At 30.3% G+C, this 26,527-nt stretch overlaps 1 protein-coding gene across 4 annotated transcripts in view; it reads right to left on the bottom strand.

Moving 5' to 3' along the window:
- Positions 1-26,527, bottom strand: part of LOC111634100 (protein lin-52 homolog) — a 43,757-nt gene that overhangs the window by 14,370 nt on the left and 2,860 nt on the right. The window contains exons 2-6 of one of the 4 annotated variants that reach the window (XR_002758151.1): positions 13,200-13,271; positions 12,718-12,752; positions 12,569-12,644; positions 12,384-12,467; positions 12,213-12,305 (exon numbers count right to left, since the gene is read on the bottom strand). Coding sequence is in view for 1 of the 4 variants with exons in the window: in XM_023378778.1 (XP_023234546.1) it covers positions 12,241-12,305; positions 12,384-12,467; positions 12,569-12,644; positions 12,718-12,752; positions 13,200-13,271 (332 nt within the window). In the remaining 3 variants the exon portion in view is untranslated. Of the gene's footprint in view, positions 1-609; positions 4,317-11,958; positions 12,306-12,383; positions 12,468-12,568; positions 12,645-12,717; positions 12,753-13,199; positions 13,272-26,527 lie in introns of those variants that run through there. The other 3 variants (XM_023378778.1, XR_002758152.1, XM_023378777.1) reach the window with 3 other exon arrangements.

Below are 26,527 nucleotides of genomic sequence, written 5' to 3'. Positions count from 1 at the left end.
AAGTACCAAAATGTAATGCATTACGGGAAGGCCACAGAAATAAACAGAATCGACACACTTTCTCCCGCGGGTCGCCCAGTAACTTTCGTGTTTCAACACGTCCGACGGAGTGTCGTGACCTTGCGTGGTTGGAGGAGCAGCCACACTTCCTCGAGAAGTAAATTAGGATAAACGTATAGGCAGCGAGATTTACCTCTATCTATTTTCCTTATCGCCAATTAGTAGGAGCACAATATACTACTCCTGCACAGATAATATTTCTCCCCGGATAGATAAGTATAACCGATGACGTCAGCCGACCTCCGACCTTCTCCTTATCGATGTCACTCGAGCGAGTCAACAAACAGGCAAAACGACTGCCCAAAACCGAACTCGCCAAATAACGAAATCGAGCAAAAGCATAACCGTTTCGGTGACGTGTACGAGCGTGTAACGGCACGCAGCGACTCCCTCGCACCCCCGAAAAATACAACTATTAAGTTATCAGACGCTTAATTAACACGTGAAACGCTCTCCCCCCTCCGCATTAGGGGGTGCGTAAATGCTTTTGCGAGGGGGAGGGAGATGTTATACGAATGTTTACTTGAGGAAAGTAAAATGTCATCTCACCTGTAATGGGGAAGCGCTCACATGCGATCCTGATGGTCCGGAGGCTTTGCTTTACTTTACTCGGTCTCCCGATGACATCGTGCGTTTGTTTAGCAACACGTGACGTCACCCCGAATCCTCCAGCCAATCGCCACGCGCCTCGATCTGGACGGTTGAGTAAAGATGGTCACGTGGTCTGGTCTGTTTTGCTTTTTGGCGTGTTGTGGGGAGTAGACGAGGAGCAGAGTGAGTGAAATGATTTTTTTCCCGTTCACTTTCTTCTGTTTTTTCAGGGTGTTGTTGGGGAATTTACATTTTGGAATCTTGTCATCGGCACTGATTTTTTTTTCTTATTTTTTTAAAGCCCGTTTTTTTTCTGGGTTTCGTTGATGGCCTTGATTCCGCACGTGATATCAAATAATGGTGTGATTTCGATTATCAGTGTTTTGGTATTTTTAGGATATAAATTTCACCTGCAAAAACTGCCAAAGTTTATCGGATTTTACAAGAATGCTGCAAAATTTAGGCTTCAAAAAATGATTTAACGAGAGTTCTGCAATTTTGGCTTGTAAAATCTGAAGTTTTTGAAGCCAAAATTGAAGACACGTCGAGGAGTTTCTCTGTGTGTGTTTTTTTTAAGCAGCTAGTTTGATACTCTACATTGATGAGGGCTTAAAAACACTGCTGACATTCAAAATGTGACGAGGGAAAAAACTGTTTTGATGTCTTCAATAAACGATAAGATCTGAACATTTCAAATTTTGAAGCCTCCTAAAATTGAATGCTTCAAGTCCTTTGCAAGACCTTCGACCTCATCATAAACTGATGCGAGATAAACGATGAAATTTAAAAAAAAAAGAAAAAAAAATGTATCTAAAAATATATAAATACATAAGAAAACAAAGATTAAAACTTGAATCCTTTGAAGACGGAAGAAGAAACAGGAAAAATAAACAATCTACACACTGATTCGATAAACAATACCAAAGGGAGAGAATAGGTTATCGGACCGGTCACCCAATGCCGTACAGAAGAAAGGCAGAACCGGACATACAACCAGACAGGACGTTATGCCATAAGACTAGGGGGAAACAAGAAGTAATTAAGTTAACTATTAAGCAAGTTAATGAAAATTATTGGGATTTTCCGCTGCGTGACGCGAGCCAACAGTTAGTGACGGCCCATTTGTTAACTGGTAATCGAACCCAGAATTAAATCGTTCGGAAAAAGACAACCGTAGGGAGGGAAAGAAACGAGTTCAATCCTTAACAACCCTCTATTGATTGTTTGCATAGGTTACAAGAGAAATGCTATCCGATTGCAGTTGTCTATCGCGATGCATTAATAACAAACATTGAACATGATGATGAACAGATGCGCGCGAGGTGATGATTAGATGTCCTCTTATCTTTATTCCCACTTGTTACTTTACTTTTACAGGGTGGAATGGGGTAGAGGGCGAACGGATTAGGTTATTGGGTCCCTCTACCATCCAGCCAGTTATTACTGAAGTGAGAACAGTAATTTTTTTTATTGACAAACTATAATTTAATATCAATATAATTGCCATAGTAGGGTAGAGAAGATACCGTCAGGGCCTTTTAATCCGAATCCTGGACAGGGAGTCCCAAAATTTAATCTTTTATATAAAAAAAAACACGATAACGTTCGTTTTGATAAGTGATTAAAAATGCTTCTATTTGTTTTATTTATATATTAAGGCTCGGGGAGAGGGGATAAGGTTTCACATTTATGGGATATCTTACCCCTCTCCCGGTAAATAATAGGGCCCTATCACATATCTCACAGGCCCTATTCAAAATCAACAAAGAAAATTAAACCTTGTTAATGCAAACGTACAGAGCGGCCCAAAAATCAGATAACTGATTTTTGCATAGTTTAAGAGTAATAGTATTTAAACAAGATAATAATTTAGCTTTTGCAACAGTTAACCGACTTTTCGTCCACCATTTCTTTAAAAAAAAAAATAGCAATTCAAATTCCTATGCTGTCCATTCAAAGGGGATGCAAAAACTTAGGCTCTTCTATCTTGAAAATGTTGATTTTAAAAATATTTCAGATCGAATAAAAACAATTTTATTGTTATTATTTGAGGCCCCTTAACGAAGAGGCCGCCTTCTTATCTAATCATGCGTAGGCCTATGAGCTTATCTACGAAAGTTCGTCTATTATCAAGCTACTAAAAGAGTAACAATATCTGTTTAACTTATTACTCACTCGAACCTCAATTTACAAGATAAAATTCAATGTATAACATACACAAAACCATTTTTTAATTAATAAAACCTGTATATATGTAGGGATCTAAGGCCTATATCTTATGATTTTATGCACGTGTAATCCCTTTATATCAGGTGTTTTTTTAACACGTAAGCTAAAAATCATTTTAAATCTACACTTATAAATAAATAAAAAATCAAACGAATTTTGATTCCTTAAACGGAAATTCAACGTCTAAATCAAGTCCCCCCTTGAAAAACACAATCCATTCCCCCATAAAAGCTTCGATATCTCGATATCTGACCTTTATAAAAGGTCAAAAGACGGCCATACCTATTACTTTTTTTTAAAAAAATAGTTCGTGACGTAACAAAATAATAAGTAGTGTATCCAATTAATAATAGGAAGCGCAGCGGGAGATTTCAGGAAGGACCTTTGTAATCCGAGGGTTCTTCACTGTTGGATTCCAAGATGGCCATCTTTAAAATTGTGAACTAATTGTCGAAAGAAGAGAAGCGAGACCTCGTGACGGACACGTGGCCTGCACGGTACACAAAAAGTATCCACTCGTCACACTAGTTAATCAATTCTTCTATCTTTAAAACGTCGACGTTTTAAAAGCTGCGGAAGTAACGAAGAAACACGTTAAAATTGCCAAAATTAACCAGTTTGGAAGCGTTTATAAGTGTATAAATGTATAATTTAAAATCTTAATTTAACGAAATTATAAGCTCGCAATTCAATCTATGGAGCACTTTTGTAGTAATTCTGTTACACTGTGTTATAGTAAAGGCAATTCGACTGTAATTACCAGTAAGAGATTAGCAGCATCCGAAGTTATATTGTCTATTAATTACCGAAATTGGTACAGAAATTAAAATAGTAACGATGTCGTTTCGGGGTAAGCTGATCTACGAAATTAAAACCGCGTAATCGTAAAGTTTATGCCGTTTTCTATTATTTCATAAGGCTCGCTTCGACTATGTGCTAATTCTATTATTTTTCGTCAGGTCCTTCTACTAGTACAGAATATGCTTAATCGTTCGTATATCCTGTTCGCGACTTTAATTGCGAAAAACAGTCCACAGCTATTTAATTATATAATTTTTTAAAAATAGAAACAACCACCTTATCAAATTTGACTAATGTGAGGCCTACTGTCAAAGTTTTGCTTTGTGTATCTCGTTACGCTGAACGTTTCTATGGGCCAATGGATTCCTAATAAAGAAGCGTATCGAGAAACTCCTCTACGTTCGTTTATTATAAACATAAAAAAGTTTTTCTCGATATATAATAAACAATTTAAATATAAGATACGTAAAGATTGGCCCGAAAGTCAGTTAACTGCTCGTTAAGCATTTGAAAAGTAGAGTGATTTAGTTTTTTTTAGAACGGTTAACTGACTTTTGGCCCACACCATGTTATATATAAATACGGGCTCATATTTCGAAATAAATTTAAAATCAGACCGTTGTTTAGTATTTTAAACGTTTTTTTTATATATTAAATTTAAAGTTAATAGTGTGATATAAAATATCATCTGTAATTCTTTATATGGAATACTGTACAAGTCGACCCCCCTTATAACACTGTTGATTATTCTGTTTTATATGAATTCCATGTTGTACGAGTCACTTAGATTTTACAAATACGTGTGCTGGGCTGTGAACGGCTAACGTAATTGTTAAATCTAAGTGACTCGTACAACATGGAATTCATATAAAACGGAATAATCAACAATGTTATAGGGGGGTCGACTGTATTTGGAAAATGTTAATTACTATTTTTTTATGCATAATAATGAATCTTCTTTACCAAAAAAACAGGCATTTAAATGAATTACGAACGAAAAAAACGCTCGTTTTTTACACGAAAACTGAAAATTATACGCAACTTTTGCCGATTTTACACAAACACAAAAAACGTTCTAAAACTATAAATTTAATAAAATTGTATCAGAAAATCTTTTCTGTTCGAAAAAAACAGCATTTTTTAATGTGGAAAACATTGATTTAAAGTACAGTACAAGAAGCAACAGGCCTACCACCATTCACTACATTAATAAGAGGCCTTCATCGTCTTAAACTCTCAGCACGCATGTATGAAAAGAACAAAGGAAGCTAACGAGAAATAAATCAGGAAAATTAAAAAGCGAACGTCAAAAGATGGAACCACCGAAAAACTTAGCAATATTTAAGTAATAGAAGACAAATGGCCAAGCAACGTTAGCGCCATCTGTCTTGCGATGGGCGAACTTCTTCAAAAGAGGGTGCGAGAGATAGACGTCACATGACAGGAACGACGATTATTTTTAGTGGATGACAACAAAAGGGAAGAAGCAGCAGCTACAATGTTAGAGTTCCGGTATGTGACTTAGACAGTTTTATTGGCATAAGACGACAATACAATAACTGAGCCCTATACTTGCTTTTGGACACACCATTTATCAACCAATCCTCCTTTATATCTCTAACGGGGCACCCTTGGCACGTGGACCGATGCCATTCTGCCCATTAAACCATCAGATTGGCGTATCGAAGCAGATTGAACTACTGGAAAAAAAAAAAAAGTATTTTAGTACCGAGCTCTCGCCCCCTCCCCAAACGTAAATTTTGTGCTACAGTAGAAGAAGAAGAGAGCCGAGTTCTTGAAAGTTTCAATCAGATTATCCTACTATAAGTTTTGTATACACAGGACAGATGCTTGCAGAGACGATTTTAATAGTAATTATTGTTATTAATAAAATAAACGAAGCGAAGTCCGTAAGTTACAAAGTTTACCTTCGAGTGACGAACTTGAAATATTCCAGATGGCACCGACTGGTAGCAAGTGGAGCACAAGAGAGAGAGAGAGAAACTCTGTAACGTTATTAGTAAAGTAAACCTGAGGGAGTATAGCTCTAGATGCTCTTTTTTATATACTGAAAAAAAAAGGAAATTATATATATATAAATGACGAAGTGACCATTGTATATAATCCCATTTACGTCATTGAGTCCATTGTTGTAAATAAAATTAGTAAAGTAGGAAAGGAAATTCATTTGGGAGCCTCTGGTCAAAATCATCCTCTCTCTTACATCAGAGTAAATGTCATCGTTGTCTTTTTCTGCCCTACGAAAGGAGGTTTTTTTTTTAAAGCTTGTCTGTGTGTCTGTCCTACGAATTAAAGTAAAAAGAAACACATAAATAAAATTAATTTATATTATTTTCGATTAATTTACCAGAAAAAAACAAAAGATTGTGTAATAATATGATACAAGAAACTTTGCCACCTGCATGAAGTGCCAGGTGTTGGATGTTGGGTTTTGACGTGAGTTTGCACTTATCAAATGTCTCAACTACTGCATTCTGTTGAACACGTGTGCAGGATTATCGTCGCGTGGCTGTCTGTCCGCCATCCAGGATAAAATTTCCCCTGGCAAACTTTTTTTCCCTTCTCATTTTTTAAAGCCCTTACTATAATAGTAAGAGTAATAAAAATAAATGCTGTGTAAGATTTTTTTTTCTCTCTCTCCCTCCTACCAAAATTAAGTAGGGAGCGACTCGTTCGACGATGATAATAATAATAATAATAATAAATTAATTTACGTAGATAATCGATTAAACGATTTAATTTGATAGAAATTAGTAAAATTCTGGTGAATGTAATCAATTTTTTAAAGCTAATTTATGTAGATAATCGATCTTCTAATTACGTAACAATATTTTTGTACGTATAATCGATTTCATTCATGAACGAAATCGGTTTGATCAAGAAGGGAAACCAAGCATTCATGTGCATTGTGAACACGAGTGTCGAACTCGTGAGCTGTGACGGATCATTTGGCAGATAAAGACGTGTAGAATGCATTTCTGTATAATAATAATAGCAATAAATTAAAAGATATTCTACTCTGTAGATTAAGATGCATCATTGAAAAAAAAATAATAATAAATAAATTAGATTAGAAGAAAAGTATCAGATAAATCAAGGAACAGATCATCGCAGATAACGAGGAGAAAAAAAATATTATATATGTTACGATAACAAATTAGTAACGGATAAGTAAATAAAGTCAAAATAAATAATCAGATTTGAAGATAAGCCGACAAAAAACACAGAAAAATCGATAAATTTTATAACACGTTATTAAATGTTTTGTATTTTTTTTTTTTTTTTTTTAAAAAAAAACAATAATAGATTTGTATAAACAAGGTAGCCCAAAAATCAGTTGTCACTGTAGACGAAATTTCTCTTTTATTTAACTACTTAAATCATGTTTTTTAAATGGTGTTTTCACAAATTTTAGACAAGAAAAACCCACCGTATATATCGAAAAATGTATCCGGAACACATTAAAATACGGTTAACTGACATTTGGACCTCCCCGTATGTACGATATTTAAAAAAAAAAAACTCACTGTCATTCAAAACTCTGAATGCAATTCAGAAAATAATTAATAAATTCAATAAAAAAATAATAATAATAATCACTGGAGTAAAAAAAAAATACTACGCAAAGTCATTTCCATTCATAAAAACAAAACTGCTGGTTTAAAAAGATCAATTTCACTATGAATGAATTACGTGAAATTGATTAATTTCGTTCTCATTCACGTGTAAATGAAAGCGATTAATTTACTTTCATTCACGAGTATTTTTTTTTTTACTACAATCCATTCACGTTTCTTTACGTCAATTACGAAACGGAAAACTTTTAAATGTAATTAAAATTTAATACGTTTTAAACGTAATAATCAATTATTATTACGGAATTTTTAATTTAAAAAAACAAAAAAAATCGATATTTTTTTTCGATTTAAATAAAGAATTTAAGTTAAAATCGTCGACGTCTGAACTTGTATAGAAGCTGACAAAACTAATAAATCTCGCTGACGTCATCCGAAAGCCCCCATCATTCATCAGTTCTCGTATCTACGGAAATGTCTACTAGAGGTCGCTACTTCGACCTGAAGGAAGGTATCTGAACAAACGACTTTCTTCCTTCCTGAACTGCAGTTTTTCCGTCTCGTCTCCCTCACCATCTATTCAGCAACGTCAGGAAATGGTTGATACGAAACCGACTTAGGGACTCCTCCCCCGAATGTTACCCAAATTACCCGTCATCCACCTCGCTTCCGGTCTCCTCCTCCGATCTGCCGGAAGTTCGAGTCTGTTGGCTTCGCATCGAAAATTTGGGATCCTTTACTGATGTCGATGGATGACGAGAAGATGAAATAATTCTATTGTCGGCGTCAACAATGTTATCAAAAAACTTTCTACTTTCCCCCCGCTGGAGGTTTCGGGTTCGAATCTGTTGGGTAACGAGCTTTCTAGAATGCGTAATAAGAGACCGGAAAATGTATTCCGTCCTCGTCTTTGTTGTGTTACCCAATTAGTGATCATCTAATTACTTTAAATGGGTTATTCCAGACGCATTCAAAGCTTTCTACACAAAAGTGTATAACCCTTTTCCTAGAACATTAATCTATTAAGCGAGCGTTTGTTTCAATGCCGAATTAGGAACACATACTTTTAAATTAAAAGAATAAAATGAAAGCTTATCCAACCGAAACACCCTTTTTCAGGGACCAATTTGCGGTAAAATTACATAATATCAATAGTAATGGTCGAAACGCCTGATGAACTAGTGCGAACTAATAAGAACAGTATACCGAACTGTTCTAAACTATCGAAAACACTATATGGAACCATATAGAGAGGGGAGTAGCACACTGGCGGCCCGCGGGCCTGATACTGACCTTAAAGGCTTTGGCGTTCTTGATGATTTCTTTTCCAAAAATCAATGTTTCTAACATCTTGCAAGGATTACAATAGGAGAAATTCAAACTTCTGTTTACGTAAGTCGTAAAGGCCGGCCAACAAAATGGCCTCTGTTGGAGCCATTTTTTTAGTTTACCGAATAAAAATGAATACGGTCCACGTCTGACATACATGTATTTGACTGGCCCTTTGCTACGTTTCAGTATGAGATCCTTGATACACACTATCAAAAACAGTATAAGCAACTATACAACTATAAAAAAAACAGTACACGAAACTACTGTAGACTATCAAAAACACATTTAGTACGATAATTACAACACGGCGAAGACGACAACTTTTTTTTCAAGTGTGAAAATCTTTAAAAAAACTTAAGTATATGGAGAGGAGGAAGGGGGAAAAAAAGCGGAAAAACTTTTAGAAAATGAAGGTTTGGAAGCAATAAAACGGACAAACTTGATAGAAGTTCGCTTTCAGCCCATCAGCAAAACTAATTTCCCGACTTTACCCATCGGTTATTAATCACGTGTTGTGTTGGCGCGACGGCATAAACCCCCCTTGTCACGTGATCGGGCCGGAGTCACTTTAGTATAGCCGAGATTCTTAATGAATTTACGAGTACGCGGATTGTTAGCTGGTCGAAAGGTCGTAAAATTTGTACCGGAGCCACAACCTGTACCATTAACGTTGAACCACTCTTGGTATTAAGTGACTTTTGAAAACTTGAGATATGCCGGTGCGGTGAGAGTGCCGTAAATCATTTGTTCACACTTAAGTTTGAAATACGATCGATCTAAACCAGTATTTATATATTGATGTTAATGGACAAGTATACAATCGTAATGGCCTTATTAAATTACTTCTGAAACTGGAGTAATTAGTGGATAATAGCGGCACTTAAAAGTGCAGTTTGGAAATTGAAAAGGGGGAGGGAAGGAGAAAGAAAGGGTAAAAAAAAACAACAAAAACTCCAAAAATCCCTCAAAAATAACTGTAAAAAAAAACCTATTTTAAGTGTAGTGACTTCACTCCTTTTTTTTCCTCTTTCTCTCTCCAACAACCTTGTCAGTCACGGGATTTAATCTTCTTACGTAGATAAGAATCACAATTAATGTTTTTTTATCGCGCTGATGTGTGAAATTCCTTTCTGCGAGGGTCTAAACTCCGATTTCTGATATCTCGACCCTTCTTTTCAACTAAGAATTCCGATTTTACTACGAGATAAGCGTGATATATTGTAAAGGTGTCCCATCTTTGCAAAAAATCAGCGAGAAAGGGGGATTTATAACCGAAAAAAACACGCAGAAAAGCGGGCGTGCTAAAACTAAACTCCGATATAAACAATAATTCCCATAGTTTGCCATAAAATATAATTTAATCGAAGGTGGAAAATGGAAGAAACGAGTGTAACCATTGCTACCACGTGACAAAATACAGCTAAAATAGAGAGTTTCTAGTGTTAATTTATTTATCTCTCTTGGAAAACAATGCATAACTTTGTAAAAGTGTATTTTCTAAATTATCTGCGCCCTTATCGACGACTTAGCTAAGTGTTAAAGTGAGTAACTGGAAAGGAATTCGAACCGACGACGATAAAAAAAACCATAATAATAATAAAATACGCTTGATAAACCTTTCAAAGTGCAGAAAAAAATTGTTGAATCATAAATATTTGTAAGGGAGATGCAAATTTTCATTAAAGCAATGCGTATCCCTCAAAACTGTTATTCTTCTACTTGGCGTCGTCTGACATTTGGGATAATTTTCAACTTTGTTTTAATTAAGTCCACAACATTTACTCCCCGTTGTCTTGTACTTCTCTCTCTTCTCTTTAATGGAATAGACGGAAGAGACGACTAAACCCTTTACTCACTCTCTGATTAACAACTAGACGTGAAGCTCATACAACCCAGTGTATGCTGGGACTTAATGGGAGCGGCTCCTTTGACGACGACTCGATATACAAAGTTTTCACAAAACTCGACCATTACGTCAATTTGTTGATGTGCATTCGCTTCATTTATCATTTTTTTCTATTTTTGTTACAAATTGCCTTTTTTTCCCTTTCTTCTCCTACATTTTTTTTCCCTTCCTCCTCTTCCTTTTCATGAAATAACTGCGCTTCCTTTCATAAACATCTGTTGCCTAAATGTGATTTTTATTCAATTTCCTTGCTGAGATTTGGTTTCTATGTTTAATTTAAAAAAGAAAAAAAAACTTTTTATATATCTTTTGTTAGTAAATTGTATAAATAAATGATTTCTGTATTTAATTTTGACTTCTTTCACTTGGAAAAAATATATTTTATAACGTTTAAATCATTTTAAATTCAGTAAAATAAACAAATTTATACCTTTTAAAACGTATTTTATGAATATAATTTGTTAAAACTTTACTAGAAAAATCATTTTTTTTTTTTAAATTAAAAATTAATTCATAGCTTAACACATTAACAAATCTAATCATCATTTAAAATTCTTTAGTATAAAAAGAAAATTTATATATTTTTATAATATTCTTGTCATTTAACAGTTAATAAATCATGAACTTAAGTGGCTAATTTAATTGGAGATTTATCCTAAAAGTGATGCTGTGTGTAAATATACAAAATGGGCGAAGAATGACTTCCTTCGCTGTCGACTTTTAACCTTTAAACCAATTCTGTTTACTTTACGGAAGGCTTATATTAATTATTGTTGGCAAGTAGGAACAGAATGATGAACATACGTCAAGAGTAATTATAGTTGTTATTTATCATCCTCCTGACATTCCTATCTGGTTATTGATGATGTTTTATCAAAACCACCGATTTTTATCTGTAAACAGAGTGCGATTAGACACACGGGGCCTCTTTTATAACCCTATGATCCCCATAATTACATAATTGCAACGGCGCAATGATCTGTTTGAAAACCGCATAAATCCCCTAACCTTATTATTAATTGTGCATGCGACCCAACACTGAAGTATAATGTAAATATGGAGTTAGCACACCTGTTTTTGGGTGTCACCGAAAGTGCAGGTGGCTTTGGATGTCCAGTGCATCTGTTACTTCCTGCCACAGTTTTATTATGACTTTACAAACGAAAATGTACATAATAGCTTAGTATTGTTCCTAATAATGATTTGCCAAAAAGCCATAAAAAAGTATAACTTTGTCTGTCTGTCTTATCGATTGACAATTTTGTAGGGAATTATTTCCGAAAATTAAGGGCCGTAACTCCTACAATTCTAGATAAAATAACAAGCAGATCTATAAATGAAAGCTGTGAAAATTTTATTATGTTTCTTTTAGCTTACAAGTCACATGCAAACAATTGCACACCTTGACAAACATAAAAATTTAAGTAACTGTTTAAAGCATGCAAATCTGCTATCAAGTTATAAATATTGATGCCAGCTAAAGGAAAAGATCATCACAGAACTGGAGACAACATTAAAAATTTTTAAAACTTTTTCTCTTTTTTTACTCATTCAAAAAATGTACATGTGACATTGCATTCCAAACATGCAATACATACATTCTGAATGTGTTCTTATCATTTTTACATATTTATATTTTAATTTTATACATTTAAAATATAATAATTTGAGAAAAATAATAATAATAATCATATAACCTCAAGGTGCAATGACATTTAATCAAACTCATTTTCTCCTTCTGGGTGCTTTTTCTAATATATTTAAGAACTTTCCCCTTGTCATTTCATGAGCTGAAAATGACAATGAAGATAGTTTAGTTACGCTATATGTTTATTACTACGTAAGACTTAGTTTAAAGTGTAATTTACCTTCTTCTAAACCAAGCTGATATGCTAAATTCTGTAAATCCTTAACTTTTTCTAACAATGCTGCTGCCGTTAGACTTCCAAATCCTGTTTAATAATAGTATATGTATAAATTAATTGTATTTAATACCTCCTACATACATAAATTCAATAAATGTAACCTCACAAGTACAGTACAACTCACACACCTTGTAGCATGTTAACATCTTCCTGATCCAAGTCTTTTAACCACTCTGGCTGATTATTATCTACAGATGTGGTTGGCTATAAAGAAAATTGAGCTATTAAACTATTCAAATGTCTTTAAAATTTTAAGAGAGCATAAAAATAAACTTACTGAAGCTATTGCAACAAATTCCAGCACACCAGGAACTAAAAATATGACATTTTAGTATATAATATACTTTAAAAATTGCTAATTATCATTATTATTATTATTAACAAAATATTAAATTCATTAAATGCATTAAATTCTTATTATAATCCAAATATAATCTGATATTTTTACATTTGGCAAATTAAGAAATTTTGGGTTTTGTATACATTAAACATTCAAAAATATAATCCAGATGATCTGCTGAATTATCAGGCTATAAAAAGGCTAAGTTAGTAATTACCAATAATTCAGCATATCATCTTATTTTAATCAAAAATCGGGTTTTTTGGAGTTGTTGTTTAAAAATATAATTTAATAAATAGCTACAGTTAAAAACAATTTAACAGATTGTAAACTTTAGTAAATTTTTTTTTTATCATTTACATAATTATCCTAAACAAAATTCGTTAAACAAAAATATAGAAATTAACTTTTAAACTCACTCTGTTCAGGCCATAACTCGGGAGAAGTTCTGTCTAGTTTTTCTTGACTTAGCAAGCATGGTTCTAATGTTTCTGAAATTCAAAACAATTATATATATATATAACATCAACAGAAATTTAAAAATCTGGAAGCCGCTAAAAGAAATGTTTAGTTATATAAATCAGTTATGGTTGGTGTAATCTAGTACGAGCAGAAACAGAGAATGGATAGCACTGTCATATCATACATTTGTTCATAAATGTTTATATTAAGAGCATAGTGGAAGCCGGTAATTTGAACACCTGATTATTCAAAACGAGAATGTCGCGGCTTCCCGAGGGAATTAATGCATTTCCAGTATGTAAATGTAGTTCTTAATAATAGTCTCTAATATATATTTTTGTAATTTAGTTAATTTAATTTCATTAAAAAAGGGGGAAAAAACATATTTTTTTTAAATTTAGATATACAAAAGTAAAATTTAAGAATTAATTAGTTAAATAAATTCTATTAATTATAGCTTAAAAGTTAGTTTTAAAAATAATGCTAAAAGGAGAATAAAAATAATTCAAACACTGATATATTATACATACTAAAATGACAAATTTCCTCCAGCATCAGAATTGCTGCTTAATCAGAGAGTAATAATACTATACTAGTATTAGAATTGCAAATAGCTTGACATGATAAACCTGCATTGTCAGGTACTCCCATAAGCATAAATCTACAACATTGATATTGGAAATCTTAGTACTTGATTGCATCCACCTCTTGTTGGTCACTTATCCTTTGCTAAATGGATCCAGCATCAGCTGCTTTTACAAATAAGCTTCTTATGTACTGTATTAATAAAGTTTCCCAAATATTATAGACTCTACTTGAAGACGACGGCTTAGAATGTTTGAATATTTATAAATCAAAATTTTTCTTCATTTATAAAGTTCTTTTATTGAATATTTTAGCATAAGATTATGGTATATCTAATAATTAACTTCTGTAAGTAAATAATAGTTACATTTTTAATCTTAACCACGGACAAATGATAAAAATGATTAGAATTATTATACTGTAAAATGAAACTGTGGTCGATATTTAAATTTTTAAGTAGATTGTATGCATTTGGTAGGCTGTTTAACATATTTATTGTCAAACAAAAACACACAGCTCTTGGTCAGATTCATTCCGACAATAAGTAAATTTATTTTTTATTTTTTTCGGATGCTTAACTGAATCCATTTATCATCCGTTCTGACATTTTTCTTTATTTTCATTCTTGTTTTATGACAGATCATTATATAACTACTTATAATTTCAAATAATCTTTGATAATTTGATAAATTCATTTTTAACTAAACACAGCTGGTTTACTTCTATAAATATGACATTTAGAGATCTAAAGTATATATATATTTTCTGTTTTTATTCCATATATAAAGTAAAAAAAAAAAAGGTTATGGTAGTTTTTCTTTTATTAAAAGGAAATTTTCTTAACAGAATATAACAGAAAAGACACTTAAACTCTAACCAAAACCACACAGCTTTGAGAATTGGGATATTCACTTGAATAATTAAGAATGTAACATTCTTAACACATTAAATAATTACATTCTCAGAATGAATTTAACATAATTAAAGGAAACAATTACCAAAGTGCACATTTTTCAATATTAAGTTTCGGAAACTGATTATTCTAAAATGAAAATATTCAGAATAATTTATCTTTTGAAGATCTTCCAAATTTGATTACAGAAAACAGAAATTCATCAATGGCAAAATATTTTGATATTACTTGAAATATCTTTAAAATTTTGACATTCTTAACCTACTTTAAGCTTTGTTTATTTATAAACTGTGCATCGATTATAAAAAATAAAAACCAGTTTCTTTCTAAAATTTTAAATAAATTTTGTCTCTAGTATCAAATGCTTTATCTGTTTTTTTTTAATCTAGTGACAAATATAATTATTATAATCTAATATTTAAAAATATGAAAATATTCAAGAAAACTGCAGTCATAACTAGAGGAAGGCAGATTGTGCAGACTTTCTTAACAATGGTGTTTATATTGATTATGATAGCAATAACTAGAAGCAATATGTCTTAATTAATATGTATAAATCTGTAAAATTTACTATTTTTGACTGTTCTATGCAATTTCCAGTTTTAAAACCTAAACCAATAGAACTCAAGTTTCATTCTTACTTTATGCATGCACTTTGTCACATGCTGCTGCCACAAATGCTGTAGTAAATGGCTACTCCAAGTGCAAACAAAAACATGCCAAGAAAGTGATTTAGCTGTGAACATAACAGTTAAAAATCAGGCAAAAGAATTTCAAGACGAATATTGTAAATGCATGAAAGTGGAAACCCCTTTTCTGCAAGTACTGTCGCAGCATTGATTACATTAGAAAACATACAATAGAAGATCATTATCTACCTCAAACCCAGCTGAAATAAGTCTGTTTTTACTGGAAATAGAAGAATAATAAAATTTTTTCCACATATTTCACCTGCCTCCAGTCAAAGTATATATAGTAGTTCTTATTGTAATCCCTTTAAGGCAAGCCTATCTATGCTGACAATGATAACTAACTGCATTAAGCAGTTTAAATAAATACAGCTATAATTGGTGAAAGCTGCAATTTTAGATTCTAAAATTAAAAGGATAAGTTAAACAATTAATAGACGTATAACTCGATATTTTCTTAATTATGATGATTATTATTATTAATTAATAATAGTAATTTATGTAATTTAAACCAAATAACAATTACAACAATTAACATTTAAAGCAATGGTTGAGATATAACAATAACTAATAACGATTATGCATTATAAAAAACATTTAAGACCAATGATGTAACAGCTTAAGAATACCTATCTAAGTTTTGGCTACTGTTACTGTCTCTTTGTATAAATTGGTATGTTTACCCAAAGACATAAATAACCAAACCCTGATTACAGTAAGATAAGTTTTATAAGTGTATTTTTTGGGAATTGCTCTGATAATATAAAATGAGTGATACCAATATCAATGATTACAATAAGCAGATTATACAGTATTATGAATGAATAGCGTAATTGTTAAGAAATAACGTAAATACAATTGAACCTCCAATAGTCACCTTTAAATGTGGCTGCTTTTTTCAGGAATGTTTCTTTTTGAAACACAAAATAACCACAAAACAATAGGCATTTTTTTGAATGTTCTCATCAGTGGCTGTTCAGATTTTTTACATGCTTCAAGTATATGTATGTATGTACGTATATATATATACATACACATATGCTTGTTCATTTCCAATAACGACTAGATATTAAAGAATTTTTTTTATATTTATATAAAAATTTCAATACAAGGAAAAGAGAAATGTTGTTAAGAGTACAACATATAATCTTTAATTGTATTAAATAGAAGCAATGCTATATTTATTTACTGGATACATAATAATATAAAATCACAGATCTTGCTGGAAAATCAATTATAATTTCTTACATAAAGTAATTTTACTTTTTTTAGTTTAAATTTCTTCAAATATCTGAAGTGATGCTTAGCTATATTTCTCCTCAAAATGATTATGATAATGTAACTTTCTTGCCATTAAATATAGAGCAAATGAACCAGAAGTAAATGGAAAGAGAAAGCTATGAGATAGTTAAGTACAAGAAAAGAATACATAATCATCATATGTAATCTCCTAGTTTCAGATAGTTTCTAGACACAAGCAATGCTCTGATTGAAAGATTAGCAACAATAAATTACAACAATTAATTGCATTTCATAATTTCATTGATTGAAAATTTCTTGGTACAGTTAAATGCTAAATAAATAAAATAAATAATTTTTAAAAATTGACTTATAGTCAATTAAAAAAATTTTTAAATATAACTAGAATTTATATTAAAATCCAATAATTACAACTAAAATCATAAACTGATGTCTCATAATTTACAATTCAAATCTATTCTAAATACACAAAATGCTTAGCTTAACATTACAAAAAACAAACAACCAAAAAGATATATAGAAATGGTAGCACTGGAAATCAATGAATTACCATAAAATTTTTGTTATGAACAGTCTATATTGAGAACAACTGGACAGTCTAAAGCAACCAGGGGAGGAAAAATAGAGACTGCAGCAATGGAAATCAATGAACTGTGGGTGAAACAAGATTTGAACTCTCTTCTATAAAAATATTATCTTTAAACAATTCATATTAAATCATATTCAATACTTCATAACGTATTTTAGTTAGTAATACCTTTTTAATATATTTTTATGTAGCTCATTAAGATTATTAGTTTTTTAAACATCCACAATTTTCTGGTATGTTGTTATTTATTTTTACTGTTTCCTCCATGTGGGCACTATAATGGGCTTTTTAACAGGCTCACAACAAAGGGATCGCGGGACAGGGCCCAACATATCGGTGTTAGACCACCCTAAAAAAGCCCCAGGGTTTTTTTGACCCATCTGTATTTGCTTTTGTGTCCTCCAGAGAGGTAGGCTGACACCTTAACTGCTCAGACATCCAGCCTTCATTATGTTACTACTGGGAGATGGTATAATAGATGAGAAACACTATTAAATTATTGACGAGCTTCATTATGTCACACATCTAATTGACAGATACTATTAATAATAATATTTTTTCATTAATAATTTTAAACTAAAAATAAACTAACACGCAATACAATTGTTTAATACTTTCAAATTCTTTAATTAAATTCTACTCACTGTTCATTGTTTAAAAACACAGGATTCTATAATCAATAAACATCAAAGATTTGACTTCTTGAATTCAAGCCAATTAAATTATATTAATGATCATAAATATAGTTAAAATTTATAATATTAATCTGCCTTCACTCTATATTAAGGAATTAAAAATATTTTAATTACATATGTAGATACAAGAAGCGGATCCGATAGGAAGCATATTAAATCATAAAATGTATCCCCGAGGCTAAAATTTGTATATTAATCCCTTCATTAATAAACTTTCCCCAATTACTTGTTTCTAATTGACTATGCTGACATCGTAATGAATGATATACATGACAGCAACAAATAATCCATCTGTTTGGATAACTAAATTTGAATATCTTGATTTTAAAAACACATATTCCAAACACATACATCTTAATTCATGGTATTAATCATACTAGGTCCATTTGAGTATGATGTTATTATGGAAATTGATATTTTAATCAATTTTAAGATCTTCATATTCTTATGTAATGACAACCAACTCGTTTAAATATGGTAACAGTAGATAACCTGTCATTTAATACAATTGAAAGTTATAATACAGTAATCTCTTGTTTATAAAAATTTTATTATTATTATTATTATATAGGATTAAGTAAATAACAATTAATAAATACAGAAAGATTATTAAAATTAATTTAATGTGTAATGGTTTATAGCAAAGTACATTTATTGAATTTTTGATAAAGCATTTTAAATTATTACAATAGAGAAATGGCAAGATGTGTATCGAACATGAAAATATATTCTAAAATTTAAAAAAAATAAAAAATTTTGTAGAGATTTATTACATTCATGATAAACTAATAACTAAATTAAGCCTTTAGAGTAGCAGTTATTATAGTACAAAGCAATTTACAATTTAAAACATATTATTATATTTATAATTTTGTACACAAAGTGCACCAGAAAATGTTTTCATGTTTTAATGTGTCACATGCCAAAAAAGTTAGAGAACCACTGGATTAAAGCAACAAAAAATAATTACATTTAATAATAAATTGCTACACACTAAAAAATATCTAAATCATTACATATTTATATAAGTTTGCATGTTTTTAAGTGTTTTATCTGAAGAAAGCATCAAACCCTCTAAAATTATTCATATATATGAGTAACTTAATGCAAAACTCTAACATAATTTAGATTTAAATGTTCTTAATGATTAATTTTCAATCATTTCCTTAATGAAATACTCATAAAACATAATTAGCCTTACTTCAATTAGTAATTTTTTTTGCCTGATTTAACATTTTTGAAATCTTCAGAAAATAATAAAATACATAATACATTATTGAAGAGTCAACATAAAATGAGTAAACAGTTCAAACTAGTTCCGAGGTTTGTGTCTAATCATCAGGAATGTCCAAGATTCCGTCTTTAGAATCCTTTCTCTGCAAGAACTTCTGCAAAGAAAATCAAAGAAAACAAATAGAAGTCATAAAGTATGCCGCTACTTGTTCTTTCACATTAAATTTTTTTTTTCCTGTTTCATTTAGAAATAATTCCTACATAAAAGGAGGTTTATTAAAGTAGAATTTTAAATTTTGGAAACACTAAACTAGGCAACTAGTTGAAGTAAAACCGATTTCATTTGGCAAGCGATAAAATTTTCAATTCTAGTCTAATCACTTATTAAAAATGTTTATAGATACTTATAAACTTTATTTCAAGTTATCAGTATAAAAAATTTAAATATTAATTATAATCTATATGCATTTTTATAAATTACTAAAATTTATTTATATACAACTATACATTATAGCTTTGAGAAAGACTAAAAAAAAATAATAGAAGACTACTATATATAAAGACTACTGTTCAAAAAATATATCTGCTATGAAGTTCTTTTGTGCTTTTATCCAAGCTTAGCACGAATCTAAGTTTTATCGTGTGCAGAATACAGAACATCTTACAGAGTGAATCAGATCTACTGTAGTTGATAAACCTTGAACAAAAGTGCCAAAAGTGCTCTTGTAAACAGCCAGATTGCATTTCCTTTATTAACTTAAAAGGTATTGTATTTATTTAATATAATAGAAATGAAATTAATTTCACATTCAACTAAATTATGTAAAACTAGAGAAACTTTTTAAAATTTTTATCTTATTTTGCTATTTTTTATATTCTTGTTGATCAATATTAGAAATGTTCAAATAGAATCTCTCTCTATTTCAAAATCATATATTGAAATCCTTGAAATCTACTACTAACTTTTCTTTCATAGTAAAAATTTAACTGATAATAAATATAATATACAATAGATGCATCAACTACACTCCCTACAAATATATATATTTATTTCTTGAAAGATGAAAGCTTCTAGAATCAGCTTGATTATTATCTTTGAGGATATATAATAAATTTTAATCAGGAATTTCCAACCTTATTTTGCATAGTGATCCGTTTCTAAAATTAAATCTAATTCACCAACCTCTTTCTACTGATATGATGTAAAAATAAACAACAAAAGAATGAAATAAAATATCAACTAGAAATTAATAACATTTTTTTTTATTAAACGTGCATGATAGCAATTGGTATTTTATTTATCCCTCAACTCAGATAAATCAATTAACCCCTCAGGGGCTAACAGCAATCAGATTGGGAATCCCTGGATTTTAATCATATAATAAGTAATGCAGTTATCAACATTTAAAAAAAAAATACAAATAAAATAAAATTCAATATGTAAATATTTATCACAGTTTCTAGTAATATCATAATTCTGTTTGGATCATATTAACGCTTCATACTTTATAAATTAAAAAGTTTATTTGCTTATTTAGTTAAGTCATGGCAATGTAACACTTGGGTGATCTGCCTAGGGGGAGATACCTTCAAGGAGGTCTTTTTAAGGGTAACTGGCTCCTATTCAGGTGTTACAGACATGAAGAAAACACAGAAAACTTCACGTGGCCAGCCCGTCCTGGCAAGGTGCAAACCCACAACCGAACTCCCAGTGTTCAGGGAATGGAACTGCTTGGCCACTGGTGGGCCAAAACTTTTGTAAGAAACATCTAGCATTAAACATTCAANCTCGTGCAAAACTGATTTACGGTAGAAAAATAACGCACAGAAGCTCGTATTAATAATACAGCGCGCATAAATCGACATAATAAACAAAAATTCGTTACTTTCGAACGAAAATTCTTTCAAACAAAACAAAATTTACCTCCACCAGACGACATCTTGGGAAACGTCACGTGATTCCTACGTCCGTGCGCCATCTGGCGAGGAGAGTTGTAAATTATATTAAAAACAAAACAGTAATCAATAAACATCAAAGATTTGACTTCTTGAATTCAAGCCAATTAAATTATATTAATGATCATAAATATAGTTAAAATTTATAATATTAATCTGCCTTCACTCTATATTAAGGAATTAAAAATATTTTAATTACATATGTAGATACAAGAAGCGGATCCGATAGGAAGCATATTAAATCATAAAATGTATCCCCGAGGCTAAAATTTGTATATTAATCCCTTCATTAATAAACTTTCCCCAATTACTTGTTTCTAATTGACTATGCTGACATCGTAATGAATGATATACATGACAGCAACAAATAATCCATCTGTTTGGATAACTAAATTTGAATATCTTGATTTTAAAAACACATATTCCAAACACATACATCTTAATTCATGGTATTAATCATACTAGGTCCATTTGAGTATGATGTTATTATGGAAATTGATATTTTAATCAATTTTAAGATCTTCATATTCTTATGTAATGACAACCAACTCGTTTAAATATGGTAACAGTAGATAACCTGTCATTTAATACAATTGAAAGTTATAAAATAACAATTACAACAATTAACATTTAAAGCAATGGTTGAGATATAACAATAACTAATAACGATTATGCATTATAAAAAACATTTAAGACCAATGATGTAACAGCTTAAGAATACCTATCTAAGTTTTGGCTACTGTTACTGTCTCTTTGTATAAATTGGTATGTTTACCCAAAGACATAAATAACCAAACCCTGATTACAGTAAGATAAGTTTTATAAGTGTATTTTTTGGGAATTGCTCTGATAATATAAAATGAGTGATACCAATATCAATGATTACAATAAGCAGATTATACAGTATTATGAATGAATAGCGTAATTGTTAAGAAATAACGTAAATACAATTGAACCTCCAATAGTCACCTTTAAATGTGGCTGCTTTTTTCAGGAATGTTTCTTTTTGAAACACAAAATAACCACAAAACAATAGGCATTTTTTTGAATGTTCTCATCAGTGGCTGTTCAGATTTTTTACATGCTTCAAGTATATGTATGTACGTACGTATATATATATACATACACATNCAGTTCAAACTAGTTCCGAGGTTTGTGTCTAATCATCAGGAATGTCCAAGATTCTGTCTTTAGAATCCTTTCTCTGCAAGAACTTCTGCAAAGAAAATCAAAGAAAACAAATAGAAGTCATAAAGTATGCCGCTACTTGTTCTTTCACATTAAATTTTTTTTTTCCTGTTTCATTTAGAAATAATTCCTACATAAAAGGAGGTTTATTAAAGTAGAATTTTAAATTTTGGAAACACTAAACTAGGCAACTAGTTGAAGTAAAACCGATTTCATTTGGCAAGCGATAAAATTTTCAATTCTAGTCTAATCACTTATTAAAAATGTTTATAGATACTTATAAACTTTATTTCAAGTTATCAGTATAAAAAATTTAAATATTAATTATAATCTATATGCATTTTTATAAATTACTAAAATTTATTTATATACAACTATACATTATAGCTTTGAGAAAGACTAAAAAAAAATAATAGAAGACTACTATATATAAAGACTACTGTTCAAAAAATATATCTGCTATGAAGTTCTTTTGTGCTTTTATCCAAGCTTAGCACGAATCTAAGTTTTATCGTGTGCAGAATACAGAACATCTTACAGAGTGAATCAGATCTACTGTAGTTGATAAACCTTGAACAAAAGTGCCAAAAGTGCTCTTGTAAACAGCCAGATTGCATTTCCTTTATTAACTTAAAAGGTATTGTATTTATTTAATATAATAGAAATGAAATTAATTTCACATTCAACTAAATTATGTAAAACTAGAGAAACTTTTTAAAATTTTTATCTTATTTTGCTATTTTTTATATTCTTGTTGATCAATATTAGAAATGTTCAAATAGAATCTCTCTCTATTTCAAAATCATATATTGAAATCCTTGAAATCTACTACTAACTTTTCTTTCATAGTAAAAATTTAACTGATAATAAATATAATATACAATAGATGCATCAACTACACTTCCTACAAATATATATATTTATTTCTTGAAAGATGAAAGCTTCTAGAATCAGCTTGATTATTATCTTTGAGGATATATAATAAATTTTAATCAGGAATTTCCAACCTTATTTTGCATAGTGATCCGTTTCTAAAATTAAATCTAATTCACCAACCTCTTTCTACTGATATGATGTAAAAATAAACAACAAAAGAATGAAATAAAATATCAACTAGAAATTAGTAACATTTTTTTTTATTAAACGTGCATGATAGCAATTGGTATTTTATTTATCCCTCAACTCAGATAAATTAATTAACCCCTCAGGGGCTAACAGCAATCAGATTGGGAATCCCTGGATTTTAATCATATAATAAGTAATGCAGTTATCAACATTTAAAAAAAAAATACAAATAAAATAAAATTCAATATGTAAATATTTATCACAGTTTCTAGTAATATCATAATTCTGTTTGGATCATATTAACGCTTCATACTTTATAAATTAAAAAGTTTATTTGCTTATTTAGTTAAGTCATGGCAATGTAACACTTGGGTGATCTGCCTAGGGGGAGATACCTTCAAGGAGGTCTTTTTAAGGGTAACTGGCTCCTATTCAGGTGTTACAGACATGAAGAAAACACAGAAAACTTCACGTGGCCAGCCCGTCCTGGCAAGGTGCAAACCCACAACCGAACTCCCAGTGTTCAGGGAATGGAACTGCTTGGCCACTGGTGGGCCAAAACTTTTGTAAGAAACATCTAGCATTAAACATTCAAAATCACTAAAACCCAACAAGATAAGTTTATTAAACTAACATTTTTGGTTTTATAAATCTATCTTCTAATTGAATTTGCACATAAAATTATTTTATTAAAACTTATTCTTATTAAATTTGAAATATTTATTTTTTTTTATTTACATTTCCCCTCATTTTTAACTCTGTCTACCATGTGGGCATTAGAGGATTATTTTTCCATACCCATTGTGAGTTTGGCCAGGCCATAATAGGGAAAACCAGGTAATGAGGGATGGGGCCCAATATATCTGGGACAGACTTTCCATCTATGTTCCTGTAGATACTCTTCTGGATTTAATCCCAGATCCTCACAAGAGTGGGTTCGGTTTAAGTTTCTTGGCTATCAGATTTAATTAAATTTAATTAAAATTTATGCAGAATAATGTAAGTATTCGGTATTTAACACTATTATTTACAGCTAATCATAAAATCCAAGATCTATTTCTCTTATTAATCTATCTTTAATGTGGTATTTTGAATACATTTTCATTTATCAATTTGTTATTGCGTTAAAATCTTAAAATATGATATAAAAAACTATCTAATCTAGGTATTAGCATAAATTTTACACTTAAAATTTGCTATTTTAATGCTATTTTTTAGAATAATAATCTATAAATACGATTATTATACTGATAAAGACAATAAAAAATCAATTTATTACAGTATAAAATTATTTGATTTTCCTGTCAAGCATTAAATGTCATGCACAGAATACAGCTTTATAGGGGAAGATTATGGCAGCAACTGTTTTTAACATTAAAAAAAATTAGAGCTTAATTATTTTTAATATAAATTTTTTTCCTGCATTAGTTAAAAATTATATACTTACTCTATGAAATTATGATCTCTGGATAAGACTATTCTTTTAGAAAATCCAACAACAGGATGACAGATAAATTTCTTTTGCAATAAAATAGATTCCTACTGGGTTTACAAATTCAATTTTTATAGTATCACTATAAAAAACTTATAGGCAAAAAAAGATGACTAGACAAAATTCAAATTGAAGAATCATAAAAAAAAATGGCTCTAACAGAATTTCTTTTTTATAACGTTCTGAAATTTAAACTGAAATATTCGACAGATGAGAAAAATATTTCAAAGTTATAAGAAAGATTCAACCTAAGAACTCACTTACGAAACGTCCAGTAAATAATTTATTTTAAAAAATACATTATTTTTTCATTCCATTTGTTAAAAATATAATGAAACTCAGTAAATATTACTCTTAATGTGATTTGTAAAAATTATAATGAACGATGGTAGTTTATAATTACTGTATAAATAAAGAAATTGTGGCTTGTTTTGGAAGTCAACATGATGTAATTATCTTCGGCTTAATCTATAGCATAGCATAGAATACATATGATTATTGTAAGCTTTTAAGTGCAGGATTTTAAGCTTAAAATGGTCAGATAGTGACCAATGATGATTTTTTGTTTAATAAATATTGGCTTCTTGAAATCAGCATGAAGTTCTTTATTTACCTACAAAGATGGTGTCAAGTTTCATAACTGTTTATAATTATAGCTATGTTTGCATTTTTTATTTCTAAAATTGTAAATCTTAAAAATATTTTTCAACTTTTCAATTTTCTAAATACTTTTTATTAAGATATTGTCGTCATATTAAAACATGCATTACGTATAAAATGATTTTTTTATTGCTATCACTTTCATTACACATTACGACCTTAATTACGATCAGCAAGCAGAACATTGAGAAATTCTCGAGAATTACATAAAAAATTGTTTCAATTTATTAAGCAGATAAATTCTTTCACGTTAAACATAAAACTTAGAATTTTCAATAATCTGACACGAAACAATATCCTGCTATCAAACAACTTTCTACGTCATTAACATAGATTGGATCAACAATATATTAATGTCACTATCGGATGGTATCAGTTCACCATTACTATGGCAAATTAAATGGTCAAATCATTACAATGAATTATTATAGAATCTTAAAATCTGTCACATTGATTTCACAGATTATTGAAAACTAACAAATATCAACTGTTCAAATATAACACGTTCTCTGTTCCATTGATTTTAAAAACGATAACGTTGATGCTTTATCTTATAATCTTTGAGAAACTATAAACTATATTGTATATGATGTGTACTATACTATATAGTGTATGTAGTCAAACAATGACTCTTCTAGTGACGTTCCCTTACTGTGACTGTAAGTATATCTACACAATTTCCTTTTAAAAACTTGAAACATACTACTTATACAGAGTTTTTGTAAGTTTTCAGACTATTATATAGTGCGACATACACACAGGTTGTAACCATAACATGCAACTTGAATAGGCAACTGAAAACTAAAGTATGTTCATATGAGTTGAATTTTATTTAATTAAACTATTGATACAACTGTCTCAACTACAAATCTTCAAACCATCTATCAGTAAGTAGTGATATATATATGGCCATTCAATATATAGTATAATGTATATGTGCATACAAAGGGCCTTCAAAAA

The sequence above is a fragment of the Centruroides sculpturatus genome, unplaced genomic scaffold (assembly GCF_000671375.1).
Source record: "Centruroides sculpturatus isolate CEXI.00-Female unplaced genomic scaffold, Cexi_2.0 scaffold823, whole genome shotgun sequence".
Lineage (NCBI taxonomy): Eukaryota > Metazoa > Arthropoda > Arachnida > Scorpiones > Buthidae > Centruroides > Centruroides sculpturatus.
The sequence above is the reverse complement of the archived record's forward strand: the minus strand, read 5'-3'. Positions and strand labels throughout refer to the sequence as shown.